General features: G+C 41.7%; 1 protein-coding gene across 1 annotated transcript in view; it reads left to right on the top strand.

Moving 5' to 3' along the window:
• Positions 1-285: 285 nt before the first annotated feature.
• ST14 (suppression of tumorigenicity 14) overlaps positions 286-13870 on the top strand; it is a 68648-nt gene continuing 55063 nt past the window's right edge. Inside the window, exon 1 of the mRNA XM_027877669.1 lies at positions 286-667. Within this exon, the coding sequence (XP_027733470.1) occupies positions 587-667 (81 nt within the window). The 5' untranslated portion in view covers positions 286-586. The remainder of the gene's footprint in view (positions 668-13870) is intronic.

Below are 13870 nucleotides of genomic sequence, written 5' to 3'. Positions count from 1 at the left end.
AGCGGAGCTGCTGGTTCAGGTCTTTTGCATTCCAAGTCCAGGTTCTTTCCATTGGATCACATAATTTAGTCCTAGACTCGGGATCCAGTCCTGTCTTCAGCTCTTGCTCTAGTCCAGGAGGACTTGCGAGGGGAGGCTGGGATGGGGGCGCGGCTCAGCTGGGCAAAGTTTGCCTGTGCGTTGTCTCGAGGGGGCGGGGCAGGAGGCGGGGCGGGGCCGGGCCGGGCCAAGCCCGGGCCAAAGAGGAGGCCACACCCTGAAACTACCTGAGTCCGGGAGGAAGAGTAAGAGTGAGAGCGAGAGTAAGGGAGGACTCCCGGCTGGACTGCGGATTTGGAGCGGACCCCACGCAGCACAGTGCCGGCGGCCGGGCAGGAGCGCGGAGCGGAGTGAGAAGCGAAGCAGGAATCGTTGGACCGCTCCTTGGTTCCCTTTTCTTCGCCTCCGGCTCGGTTCGCGTGGTTTCTGCAGAGCCGCAGCCCTGGCTGCTATGGGAGCCGGCTGCCAGCCGGGAGCGCGTCGCTGAGATCCCCGTCCTGCCTCCCTCGGTGGGGCAGCCCTTCCTCACACTTTTCCATCAGGGACCATGAAGAGCAACCGAGCCCAGAAGGGCAGAGGCGGCAAGAAGCACCTCAGCACCGAGCTTAAGTACAGCCACCAATCCCAGGTGAGAGTGCGGCTCAGTGTCCAGTTCAGGGGCAGCTCCGAGCCGTCGGAGGCGCTCCCCAGGATGCCGAGGGGTCCTGCCCCGCCCCACGGGGCGGTGAGCGGGGTGGGGGGGGGGCACGTTGGTGGAGAGGCGGCTGCTTTCCGATATCTGGGGCTGCTTCCTGCTTAGGTTGAGAAGCCCCTTCTAGCAGGTCAGGGTAATAATACCTCCCCTCCCCCAGGCAGACGCCGCCCAGCCTTCTCGGCTCCCTTCGGGCTCTCACCCTGCGCAGCTTCCCTCCCTGGCTCCCCGGTCCGTAGAGGGAGGGAGTCCTGCACTGATTTCAAAGTCTTCCCTTTGAGGGTCAGAAATTACTCCCCGTTCCCTCGTCCCCTCCATCCCCCTTCTGCCGGGACTGGAGGCCATCGAAACGGAGGAGGGAGGAGTTGTAGGAGTTTCTTGCTACCTTCCCCTTTTCCTTTCCTGGCCTCATCATCCTCCCCCAGTCCCGGGCCTCTCCAGCCCCGTGCGCCGGTCTTTGGAAAGGGAACCCACTGGCTCTTCCCCCTTTTGTTTGCGGCGGGCCCTTGCCGGACAGGTGGAATTTCCTGTTTGGCAGGTGCCTGGCCTCTACCTGGTGAGAGAGGACAGGGAGGAAGGACTGAGACTGTGGGATCGTGGATGCACGCCAGATCTTTGAGGAGCAAACCCCAGCCTTCGGAGGCCAACTGAAAGAAAGCGGGGGCGTTTATAGCTATAAGGCTGAGAATAAATGAGAAATAGTTAAAAAAAAATCTCTAGGGCCTGCATATGGAAAGGACCTTTAGGTCTGTACCAACTTTTCAGCTTTGCATATCCCCTATTATCTTTGCCTCCCCAGTTTTATTTAGCTCTGCTGCCTAAAGTCTCATTAGCATCATTGAACCATGCTTTAGCATGTGGATAAAGGAGGCGCTGTTGTTTAAACTAAATCCAGATTGGGTTTGGATGAGGGAGAAGAAAGGAAGGAAGAGAGAACACTTTACTTTTGGATTTTAAAATTCCATCCTTGAATTTCGAGTATTATCTCCCCTTTGACTGAGAATTTTTCCCCAGTTGAGAATTTTTCTTCTGTCCCACAAGGAACCTTGGGGGCTCTGCTTTGATGCAGTTTAGAGGGACTGCAATTGTTTAGTGCAGCATGGAGGCCTAGGCATGGGCCTTTGTAGGACTTCTCTGGGTGTAGATGATCCCAAAGTAGGGAATAGGAAATATTTTTGGGTTTTCTGGCTAGGTTGTTTTAAGGCAACTTCTTAAATATAAATTCCCACCCCCAACCACCCATCCAGGAACCTACAAGCCTGTAGTTGTAGGGAACTTCCTGTGTGAAAATTGATGCAGATCTGCGACTTCCCTGTAACTCAGGGGCACTGAGGCATTAGGAGACCTGCCCATATTCACACAGGTAATATGTGTCAAAGAAGAACTACCCCTAAGGCTAAATCTCTACCTATTACATCATGAAGGCAAAATAAAGATACAAGGCAGAAAGCTTGAGCCGGTTGATTGTGAAAAGATGCTCATAACTCCTTCTCCAGAGATACCTAAACTGAATCATAGACTTTCAGAGTTGGAAGGGATCTCAGCAACCATCTCATCCAGCATATCCAGCTCTGCTGGGAGGCCACCAATGAGGGGGAATCCAGCTGTTATAAGGCAACCCATTTCGAATTGGGCAGGCCTAATGGTTAAGGAAATTTTCCTGACACCAAATCTAGATTTATATCTTCATAGCCTCTACACGTTGCTCCTGGTTCTGCCCTCTGGGGTCAATAGTTCTCCATGACAACCTCTCAAATACCTGATAATAGATATATCCCGGTATGTCTCTCTCTCTTTTTCTCTCTCCCCTCCCCCTTCTACAAGCTAAACATGCCCAGTTCCTTCAGCCAATTCTCATATAAACTCTTTTTGTCCTCCTGATGGGGGACACGTAGCAGTTTCTGTTCTGCTTTTTCTCCCTACTTTGCACTGAGTTGTGAGTCCTTCAGTATAGAGATTGCTTGGTGGGGGAAAGTTCTCTGGAAGTACAGGTAGGCACTTACTCTGCAATTTATGGTCTTTGCTGCTTGGGACACCAAAAGAGAAAGCAACTTGTCTGTGGTTGCATAGCCAGCAGATCTTCCTGATCCTGTCAGCTCTTTATCCACTATTCCATGATACCTTTCTTATGCTATAGAAAGAAAAAACCCATACATTTATTAGCTTTGTGACCCTGGGCAAGTCACTTAACCCCATTGCCTAGCCAAAAAAAAAAAAGAAAAGAAAAGGAAAGAAAAAAACCCAATGTAAGATTGTCCATTCTCAGTGTAGACACAGCACTCTCACTCCCAGTCCCAAGTGATATCCAGGTACCAAAGCTAACATTTCTCTGTTTCCCTGGGCCTCTGGGTGAGAACTCTGAGAGAGATATATTTTCACGTACTTAGGGTTAGGTTAAGAGCCTTTGCTACAGTGTAAGGGATGGGAGGGTAATGTTGCCATACTCTCTTTTTCCTAGATATGTGCTTCCTCTTCTGTGGTAGACACCACAGCTGTTGTTCTGGGCCCCAGGCTCCAGTGGCAGATTTCTGAAGCATTTCTGATCTTGTTACCTTTTTCCCCCTCCCCATATCACATCCTGAGGTATTGAGCTTATGGAAGAGTAGGTACTAGGGCTACTTTAGCTGGTTGTTGTCCTTCATTCTTGAGGACCAAAATGACGTCACTATGTTAGAATCAAGTTACAATGTATCTGACTGTGGGTTATCAGACCAATACAAGCTCAGAATGCTTTATAGGTTAGTCCATGTGAACATTTGGGGTGGATTCTCTAAATTTGCATATCTTGCATTTCTTTTGAGCTACTTCAATTCTGCTTTGCTTATAGAGCACAGCACTTTCTCTGATGAGGGCATGCCATGCTGGGTGGTCCTGTGCCAGTGTCTCCCATGTCACACAATCAATTACAAAATTCTTAAGAGAGACTTTGAGAGTGTCCTTATATCGCTTCTTCTGAACACCTTGTGAGCACTTGCCCTGTGTGAGTTCTCTGTAAAATAGTCTTTTAGGCAACTTTAGCTACACAAATCTTGAGGGACAACTGAAATTTGAGCCCTGTGGTTTTCTTTTGTTTCTTATTCATTGAAAAAGGAAGTGTGATCAGAGCAGGTCTCCAGATAGACTTTAGCCTCTGTCTGATACCACCCTTGCAGTGCTACACATTTACTCACTTATCGTTTTGTTTTCCTTATAGTAATTGTGGTGTTTATGATTTCCTGATAATTGCCTATTTGGGCCTTAGCCTCCTGCCTTCTCAGCAGAGGGCCGGTTATTTGTTATTTTAAGGTTGTTTTTCTCCTGTGCCTACGAGTCATCTGTTCTTCCCATCTTTCTTTCTTTTGGGGACAGCCTCCTGCTGATAATCAAAACCTTGGTCTCACTTATAACCTCTCAGTTCAGTTCAATGCACACTTAAGTATTTACATTTTTCAGAGCACTGTGCTAGGTGCTGGGGCGGGGGGAGAGATGCAGAGTCCTATGTAATCAAGTGAAGCATACAACAAATAAAATATAGTAACAAAAGAAAACTAAATATATAAGAGAGATACAGTATAGGAGAGAGAAAATAGCATTATCTCCTTGTGGTAGGGGGCACAGAAGATCCCAGAAGAATTTATGGAGGAGGTGATATTTGAAATGGAACTTGAAGAAGTAGGAATTCTTTGGGGGGAATTCGAAGGTTTTAAAAATATATCTAAAGGGCACCTTTTGTTTTTATATCATCTGCCTTTGTCAGTATATCCTTGTAGTACATACTTTACACCGTGTTATTGTGGGGAACAAATAAGATAATATATGTAAAGCACTCCCAGAGAGTTGTGATACAAAAAATCAAAGAAAGAAAAAACATTGTTCAACAAAACTAAGTAATATATCCAAAAATAATCTGGCATATGCATTGTTCCATGCCCATAGTCCCCTGCTCCCACCCTGACCCCTCAATCATACCAAAAAAGATGGGAGGAACCTTTTCAAATATCTTCTTTGGGACCAAATTTGGTCATAGTTTAGCAGCATTCAGTTTCAATTGTTTTGTTGTTCTTTCTGTTTACATTGTTGTAGTCACCATGTATATTGTTTTCCTGGTTTGCAGCATTTCATATAAATCTTCCACTTCTCTGTATTATCATAATCATGACAGGGGATTTTTTTGTTTGTTTGTTTCACAGCACACTGATAATATTCATTACATTCATGTACCACAACTGTTTTAGTCATCGCAGGGTAGAATTTCAATAGGTGGAGGCAGGTGTGTTGGGGAAGAAAATGATATTTTAGTAAGGATAACTATGTGCAAAGGCTCATTTGGCTGGAATATAGCATGCATGTAGGAAAGTGTGAAATAAGGCTGGAAAAGTATGGTGGCACCAGATTGTATATGGCCTTGAATGGCAGGCTAAAGAGTTTACCTTTTGTTAGGCAACAAGAAGTTGCTGAAAATTTTTGAGAAAAGGAATGACATGAGAAGTGTTACTCTAGGCAAGTCATTTAACCTCTATTTCCTCATCTGTAAAATGGGAATAATGATAGCATGTGCCTCTCAGGGCTGTTGTAAGGATAAATGAGATCATATTTTTAAAGCACTTTGCAAGTCTTAAAGTGTTATGTAAATACTAGCTATTATTATTAAGTCATTTGCCCTTTCTGAGCCTTAGTTTCTTCATCTGTAAAATGGGGATAATGATACATGTAATGTCTGGTCGTTGTGAAGATCAAATGAAATAGTGTTCATAAGGCATTTTGTAAACCTTGAAGTGATATATAAACGTCAGTGATTATTATTGTTATCTTCATCATCAGGTTTGTGCATAACAAAGACTAATCTGCCATTTGTATGAAGGGTGGATTGGAATGGAACGGAAATTGGTTTGGAGGATATTGTAATAGTCCAAGTGGGAAGTAATAAAGTCCTGAACTAGGGCGGTGGCAGTGAGAACAGAAAGGAAGCAGGCATCATGGTGGAGCAGTGGGAATACTGCATTTGGAGCTAAAACACTTGGCTTGAAATCCAAGCTCTGCTAGTTAGGGATGCCTGTGTGTGCTTGAGTTTCTTTGAGTCTCTGCTTCTTCACTTGTGAGAATGAGGCCACTGGACTAGATAATCTTTACACACATACCCACATGTACATATATGTATACATATGTGTGTGTATCCCTAAAGGCTGTGATCTATGAAAGGACAGATCCAAGAGATATTGGGGATGCAGAATGAATATAACTTGTCAACTAATAATTATAATAATAGCTGACGTTTCTGTAGCGTTTCAAGTTGTACAAAAGTGCTTTGTGCTTGGTTGTTTCTTACAACCCTGGGAAGGCTAAGGAAAGTGAGGTTGTAAGGTCAAATGACTTACCTATGGTTACACAACTAGGAAATGTTAGATCAGGAATTCCGAAAAATGAGAAAGTTGGGTGTCACTTCCACATGTGTCACTGATCATCATCATCATCATCTTCATTATCAGATTTATGGATAACAAAGACTCATCTGCCACTTGTATGAAGGGTGGAATGATGCTTTTCTCTGTCACAAACTTTCCCCCTAGTTTCTTTTCTCCACACAATAGATTAAAATGGAAGCTCATATTTGCCATCCAGGGTCATCATTAAGCTGCCCTACACTACCAAACCTCTTTACTTATCCCTAGCCTTTCTTAACTACTGGTGCACCTTGGTTCATCTTCTCCATTCCATTGAAGCAAGTCCATTCATTCCATCATTCAACCAACACTGTTGGTTGAGCACCTACTATGTGCAAAGATATTGTGAGAAATATAAAGGAGTCTCTGTTGTACATAATAGATTTGTAGTTTCATGTGTAAATCATCTTTTTTTTTTCTATTCCACTATGTTATGGAAATGCTTGTTTCATTTCTTAGGTTCAGAATAAAATAAATAAAATTTAAAAGAAGAAGGAGGAGGAGTCTCCCAGACCTTATTTTCTAGGAATGTGATATAGTTGAAAGGATACGTACTAGCTGTGGCAAGTCATTTTTATGCCTCAGTTTCCTTATTTGTAAAGTGGGAATAGTAACACAGTAACTAATTTATAGGGTTGTTTATGAATAAAATGTTTTGAAATTGTAAAGCATTTTATAAATGTGAGTCCTTGTTATTGGTGGTAGGGGAGATAACTCTAATGCATAGGAGAATCTAAAAGTGCAATTAGGTAGGTACAGAATACTGAGAGGATCACTTCCATCAGAGCATCATCAATCAGGTTATGCTTCAGTGAGGGGAGATAGCACTTGAGCTGGGTAGGTGTAGAAGAATGGATAAAAGTTAGACAGGTGGAGCTGGAGAGAGAGAGATTTCAGGTAGAAGGAATAACATGAACAAAAGTACAGAAGTAGAAAAACTTTGAGCATTTATTTGGATGGTCCAGTTTGGCTCGAGTATAAAGTAAGCGAGAGAAAGTATTGGTAGTTAACAGTAGAATCATACTTTGGAACCACATCATCAAGGGTCCTGAGTGCCAGATAAAGGGGTTTGGACTTTTTCCTGTACACAAAAGGAAACTATTGAACATTTTTGTTCAGTGAGGCTTGATCTAATTAAAAGTCCTTTGGAATTCTCTTTCCTATCTACCCGTTACCTTATCCATTTAAAGTCTAGCTCATAAGGTACCATCTTTGTGAAGCTGTTCCTGATTTCCTAATAGCCTTTCCATCCCCACTTCCTAGCTTCCTTGGCTTTCTTCAAGTCCCAGCTAAAATCTCACCTTCTATTGGAAAGTTTTCCTGATCTCCCTTAATGCTAATGCCTTCCCTTTGTACATTTTCTCCAATTTTCCTGTGTAACTTGATTGTACATAGTTATTTGCATTAGACTACGAGCATCTTAAGAGCAGGAACTTTCTTTTGCCTTTCTTTTTTTCTCCAGTGCTTAGCATAGTGCCTGGCACTTGGTAGGCAATTAATAACTATTTATTGACTTGACTGGCTGACCATCTCCAAACTGTTGTGAACTCTATCTCATCTGGACTCTTAAAACATACCTCTTTTATGACAGCACATTCTAACTCCTATTTTTTTCATACTTCTCCTATCTTCCCCTGCTACCTTCTAAGGGGAGATAGGCATAGAGCCCAGTTTTACCTCTTTCTCTGTCCCCTTTTGCATCTCCCACAGTGCCTTGTGCATGGTATGGCACTTGAAAATATTTATTAAATAGATTTGAATACCATTTTCCTAGGCAGTGGGGAGGGAATGGCAACCAAAGAATTATTAGAGACTTGGATAATGTTCAAGTGAAAAGAGACTTCAGGTCATCTCAGCCAACACATTTTACAGATGAGGAAGTAAGTCCAGAAAGGTTAAGGAACTTGCCCAACATTATGCAGGTACAAAATAACAGAACTGAATTTGAACCCACATCCTTTGATTCCTAGTACATCTTTCTTTCTTTTGCACCATATTAATCATTTTGTCTAACCCCCAATAAATTGAATAAACTAAAATCCAGAGGACTGTCCCTAATAATTTTTATAAGATCACACATAGTCAGAAAACTTAAAGCTTGTAAACTACTTGATAAAGGAACAATTAGGCACTTAAAACAAGGTGCTAGTGGGGAGAGTGAACCTTTGATTTTGTTAGGCATAGTGAACTCTGATTGTGGAAACCCCCTTCTTAGATGAAAATTGGCATCTTCAATTTGTCTTAAAGGTTAAATGTCTTGCCTATGGTATATATGATAGGCAACACTTGAACCCATATCTTATGCCTCTATAATAAGTATGATGGGAGATCATAAAAGTTCTTCTCAAAAATATATCTTCAAATCCTGCTTTTCTGGAGAGTGATTTGAAGACACCACCACTCATACTTTTCTTCTTAAAAATTGAGTCATTAGTCTCACTTTTCTGTTTCTATGTTATAACAAACAAAAAGCCACACACACACAACTAATGTTTATGTATAATGTGGACTTTATGTACCCACCTGTTCTGATGATGACCCAGCTGCTCTTGTATCTTGGGTGTGGTTTTTTGCATTTAGTACTGCCTGCAAACATTTACAAGACTGTCACTGGATCCATCACTTGCTAGAGAACTCTTGAGATTCTGCTTTGCCCAGTTAAACAGAGGAGTTCTAGCTCTCAGGGAGCATATGACCTAAAATCACAGAATTTCAGAGCTGGAAGGGACCTCAGGAGCTATCTAGATTAACTCAATATGAAGAAGAATCCCTCCCTGCAGCATTGTTGACAAGTGATTGTCCAGGCTTTGCCTGAAAGCTTCCAGTAAGGGGAGGAAACTCCACCACACTCTGAGGGCGCCCATTCCACCTTGGGGCAGCTCTTAGGGTTAGGAGACTCTTTTCTGATCCAAGCCCAAATATACCTCTTTGCAACCTAGCTGAATAGCTAAACAAATTGTGGTACATAAATGTAATAGAATGTTACTTTGTTGTGAAAAACAGTGAATATGATGAATACAGAGAAGTGTGGGAAGACTTATATGAACTGATGTATAGTGAAGTAAGCAGAGCCAAGGAAGCAACATATGTCATAAATGGAAAGAATCACCCACAAAACAGTCCAAAATGACTACTGCAAGATGCCAAAGAACACGCATGTCCTCAAAGTTGAGATTTGAGAAAACACCTTCCCTTACTCCTTTGCAGAGGTGGGAGAGTCTATGGGTATTAATTAGATTTTTTCAATGTATTAATCAGTATATTAATCATTTTTCTCCCCTTCCTCTTTTTCTTTTTCTTTTTGAAAAAAAATATTTGCTGCCACTTATATAGGTTTTACCAAATACGTTTCAGAAAGGTTGGACCAAATCACAATTTCAACCAAAGCAATTTGGAATTATCCTTAAGAAAGTGACTAAAATGGCTCACTAGGAATGGGAAGGGAAAGGAGAAGAGAAACTGGGGGAAATCTGGGTGACATAATAAAAATAAGAGATTAATTAATGATTTAAAAAAGATTCCCATATCCTATAATTGATCCATAAATGGGATGGATGATAGTGATTCTGAAGTTCCCAGAAGGACCCACAAATGTACTCATTCAAATAACAACTGGAGGTGTATTCTAAATTAAATATGGTGCCATCCTTCTGTCATGTGCATGTGTAGATTTCTATTGAAGGTCCTTGAACCAAACTGCCTTAGCCTCCTTGTCTTCTGCCTTTGGCCTCATTTAGAACATTGGTCCCTTTTCACTTGTCCAGTCTCTTGGACTTCCTTAGCCATTTACCCTTTGAAGATAACTTTGGTGCTCTTATTCCTGGTCTTTCTTTTTCCCCAACCTCTAAATAGCACTTGAGAAATCCTCATTTAGAAGTCTTTGCCTTGTAGCTTTTTAGAGTTAGAAGGTAAGTAAGAGACCACACAGAGTGGCAAGAGGACAGGACTTGGGGCTCAAGAGAGCCAGGTTTGAGCTTTGACTTGGCCAATTCCTAGCTATGTGGATTCAGGTGAGTCACCTTGCCCTAAGTGCCTCAGTTTTCTCATTTGTAAAACAGGAATAATGATGTGTACATTACTTAGCTCTCAGGGGTAGGTAGTGAGGAAAGCACTTGGTGTGTTTTTTTTAGTTTGTTTAAAATATTATTTTTATTGATTTCTTTTGTTTTTATATCACCTTAATGTCCAAATATATCTCTCCCCAACCACCCAGGGAAAGAATTTTCAAAGAATAAAAAAGAAAAAGGAAAAAGGAAAAAGAAAAAAGCAACAACAACACAGCAAACTGGGTATATGCAGTGCTCCATGTCCATAATCCCCTACCTCCAATGAAGGGAGGAAGTTGTATTTTTTTATTTGTTTTTTAGGGACAAGCTTGGCTATAATTAGACAGTGTTTCCTTCCTTCCTTGCTTCCTTCTTTCCTTCCCTCCTTCCTTCCTTTCCTCCTTTCCTTCCTCCCTCCTTCCTTCTTTCTTTCCTTTCTTTCTTTTTCTTTCTCTCCTTTTTTCCTTTCCCTCCTTCCCTCCCTGCCACTTATACTTTTGTAGTCATTGTGTACTTTTCTTTCTTGGTTCTGCTTTGACTTTGCATAAGTCTACACAGATTTCTCTGTAGTCTTCAGATTCATTGTTTCTTATGGTACAGTAATATTCTATTACATTTCTTTTCTTTTCTTTTTTTTTTTTTTTGTGAGGCAATCAGGGTTAAGTGACTTGCCCACTAGTAAGTGTCAAGTGTCTGAAGCTGGATTTGAACTCAGGTCTTCCCCACTCCAGGGTCAGTGCTCTATCCATTACGCCACCTAGCCACCCCCACTATTACATTTCAGTACCACAGTTTGTGTATTCTTTCTACAGTCTATGGAAATTACTTTGTTTCTATTTCTTTGTTTTAAAAGGTGCTGCTGTGAATATTCTGTTGCATATGGAACTCTTCTATCTTTGATTTTCTTCAGGTATATGTCTAACATTGGAATCTCTTGCTAGAGGATAAGGACATTTTATTCACTTTCTTAAGTATAAGATTGCTTTGGTTGAAATTGTGAATTTGTTTAACCTTTCTGGAAAGCATTTGGTAAAACCTATATAAATGAGAGCTGTTATTATCTAGTCTAGACCCCTTATTTTAATCTGTACTTAGATACATTACCTCATTAAGCCTCAGTTTTCTCATCTGTAAAATGAGGATAATAATGCCTGCCCCACCTGTTTTTCACAAAGTTGTTATGAGCCTCAAATGTGAGAACTTAACAACTTTCTAAATCTTTAGGTGCTTTATAAAACTATATTATTTCTATGTTTTATATTTATATATTATTATATTTATATATTTTCAGAGACTAGCACTCAGGTTGTTAGACTCTTCCCCCCTCCCCTTTAATACTTCTTTGCTTCCTTCCTGAGGTGGTGCCTCACACTTGGGCTGTCAGATCCTGGACTTACCCTCTGTTCCCAATTTACACAGATACTAAAAGACTTGACTGCCCTGGGGCCTGACTCACAAAGAGTGTTGCTTAGCAGGTATATACATGTCAATTAGTGTGCTTGTTAAAGAAACTTATAGAACTTGCCTTACAAAACAGCTTGGACCCTGCAGGTCACTTAATGGTAGAGACAAACTTTTCTTTCCACATCCCTTGATTCCTTCCCAAACCAGAGACCTGGATTGTACTTGGCAATGGCCAGAGCTGATCTTTCTCCATGCAAATTCACTGCAGTCCTAGGTTCAGAGCTCAGATGAAATATTCCCAGACATGAAATTGTGGTATCAGTTATCAGAGTTTTGAACCTAGGAGTGAAAGGAGAAGCAGTTAACTGTGCAAATGAAACATATAAGCTGTATAGCCTTGTAGCTCAGAGATGGATGAGGTCACCTTGTATCTGTAGAGAAATTGAAGACCAGCTGTATTGACTGCTTTGGGAGGGTCATGCTGGACTAGGCTGGGGGTGGGCAACACTGGGCTCACATCTTATTAATTATACCTTTAAAAATTTGCACTTTTTTTGGAGCCCACTAAGAGAAAAGCTCTCCTAGAAACCTTGTGGGAAGACTTCTTTTTGAAGGGAAACCTACTACCTCTCAAGACAATACATTCCACTTCTGAATACCTCTATTAGCACATTTTTCCTTACATCAAAACTCAGTCTATTCCATTGTGCCTTCTGCCTACTGTTTTTTGTTTTCCTTTCTTGGGACCACACAGAACGAAGTTAATTCCATTTCTACATGAATAATCCTTGAAGAACTTGAAGATAGCTATGATACTTTCTCATCTTTATATGGCATGAGTTCAAGACTCTTCAGCTCTCTAGCTTATTACTGAATGTCCTTCTTAAAAATGGCACCCAAGACAGAACACAATAGTCCAAATGTGATCAAACAGAGGCAATCACCCCGATAGCAGAATTGTCACCTCTTTCTTCTTGGGAACTGGTTGGCTGTTGGGATGGAGGAGATGTGAATATTCCTTTTTGTGGCTGGGACAAACAGTCAGGCCTGTTATTCAGCACATATTGGGTTTGGATTGGGTGTTTGCTTTCTCTGGAAGCCTTTTGGACTTTTTCCTTCTGGTTTCATAGCAGGAATAACAATAACAATACTAGCTAACATTTAGATAGCACTTCAGCTTTACAAAACTTTGCAGGTATTATCTAATTTGATCCTCATAACAGTTCTGGGAGGTATGTGCTATTAGTATCCCCATTTTAAGATGAGGAAACAAACAGACAGAGGTTAAGTGACTTCACCCAAGTTTGAGGCTCGTTTTGAACTCAAGTCTTCCTGACTATAGGTCCAGCTCTCTATTTACTATACTTGCTGACTAGAAGTAGGGAGAGAAAGAATTATCATATCCATTTAGCAGATGGAAAAACTGAGGCACTAGGAAGAGAAGGAACCCATGACTCTTGATTCCCATCCCACTACCCCAGAGACTGCAGCTGCCTCTGACACAGATAACCAAGGAACCCTAAATTCTGCCAAACTCAGTCTAAGGTATGTTGTTCTTTCTTCAGCCCTGGGTTCAATTCATCATTCAGCTTCTGTTGTGGGTATCCTACCTGTGGCTGTCTATCACTCAGGATGTTGTGGTCTCCAAGTTCCCCATTGGGTTTGTCTGTCTCTGGTTTGTGGTTCAGCCCAAACAGTTGGTTTGCCTCTCTCCTGGGGAAACATTATGTTAGTAGACATGGAAGAGGAAGAAGAGTGAGGCATGTCTATTTCTTACATGCCATAGAACCTGGGGCTTTTGGCTTTCCTTGACTTCCAAGTGTTCTGTACAAGCTATCATCTAAAGTATCAGTAACATCTAAAGTATCAACTAAAGAGTTCACAGATTCATAGATTTAGAACTAGAAGAGATTGTAGAAGTCAATTCAACCCCTTTATTTTACAGTTAAGAAAAATGAAGCCTAGGTAATTGAAGTGAGTTGCCTAAGGTCATGTAGGTGGTTGGTGGCAGAGCCAGCATTCAAATCCTTTGTCTTCCCTGCCTCTTCCCAGGCCCCCAACCAAGCATCTCTCACAGTTGACTTAAATCATCAGCATGCAAGTAGGGAGGAATATATTACCAAGGCTGAGAGTTGGGCTGGATTTTGAGGGGATTCCAGAGAACTGTATTTATTTTATCATTATATTCCTGTGAAGTGTAAGACTAAGTGAAACATGGTACCCTTTGGTGATAATATGTGTTCTCTTGTTCTTCTCCCCATTTCCCAGGT

This window comes from Vombatus ursinus, unplaced genomic scaffold (assembly GCF_900497805.2).
Source record: "Vombatus ursinus unplaced genomic scaffold, bare-nosed wombat genome assembly UNPS02014813.1, whole genome shotgun sequence".
NCBI lineage: Eukaryota > Metazoa > Chordata > Mammalia > Diprotodontia > Vombatidae > Vombatus > Vombatus ursinus.
The sequence above is the reverse complement of the archived record's forward strand: the minus strand, read 5'-3'. Positions and strand labels throughout refer to the sequence as shown.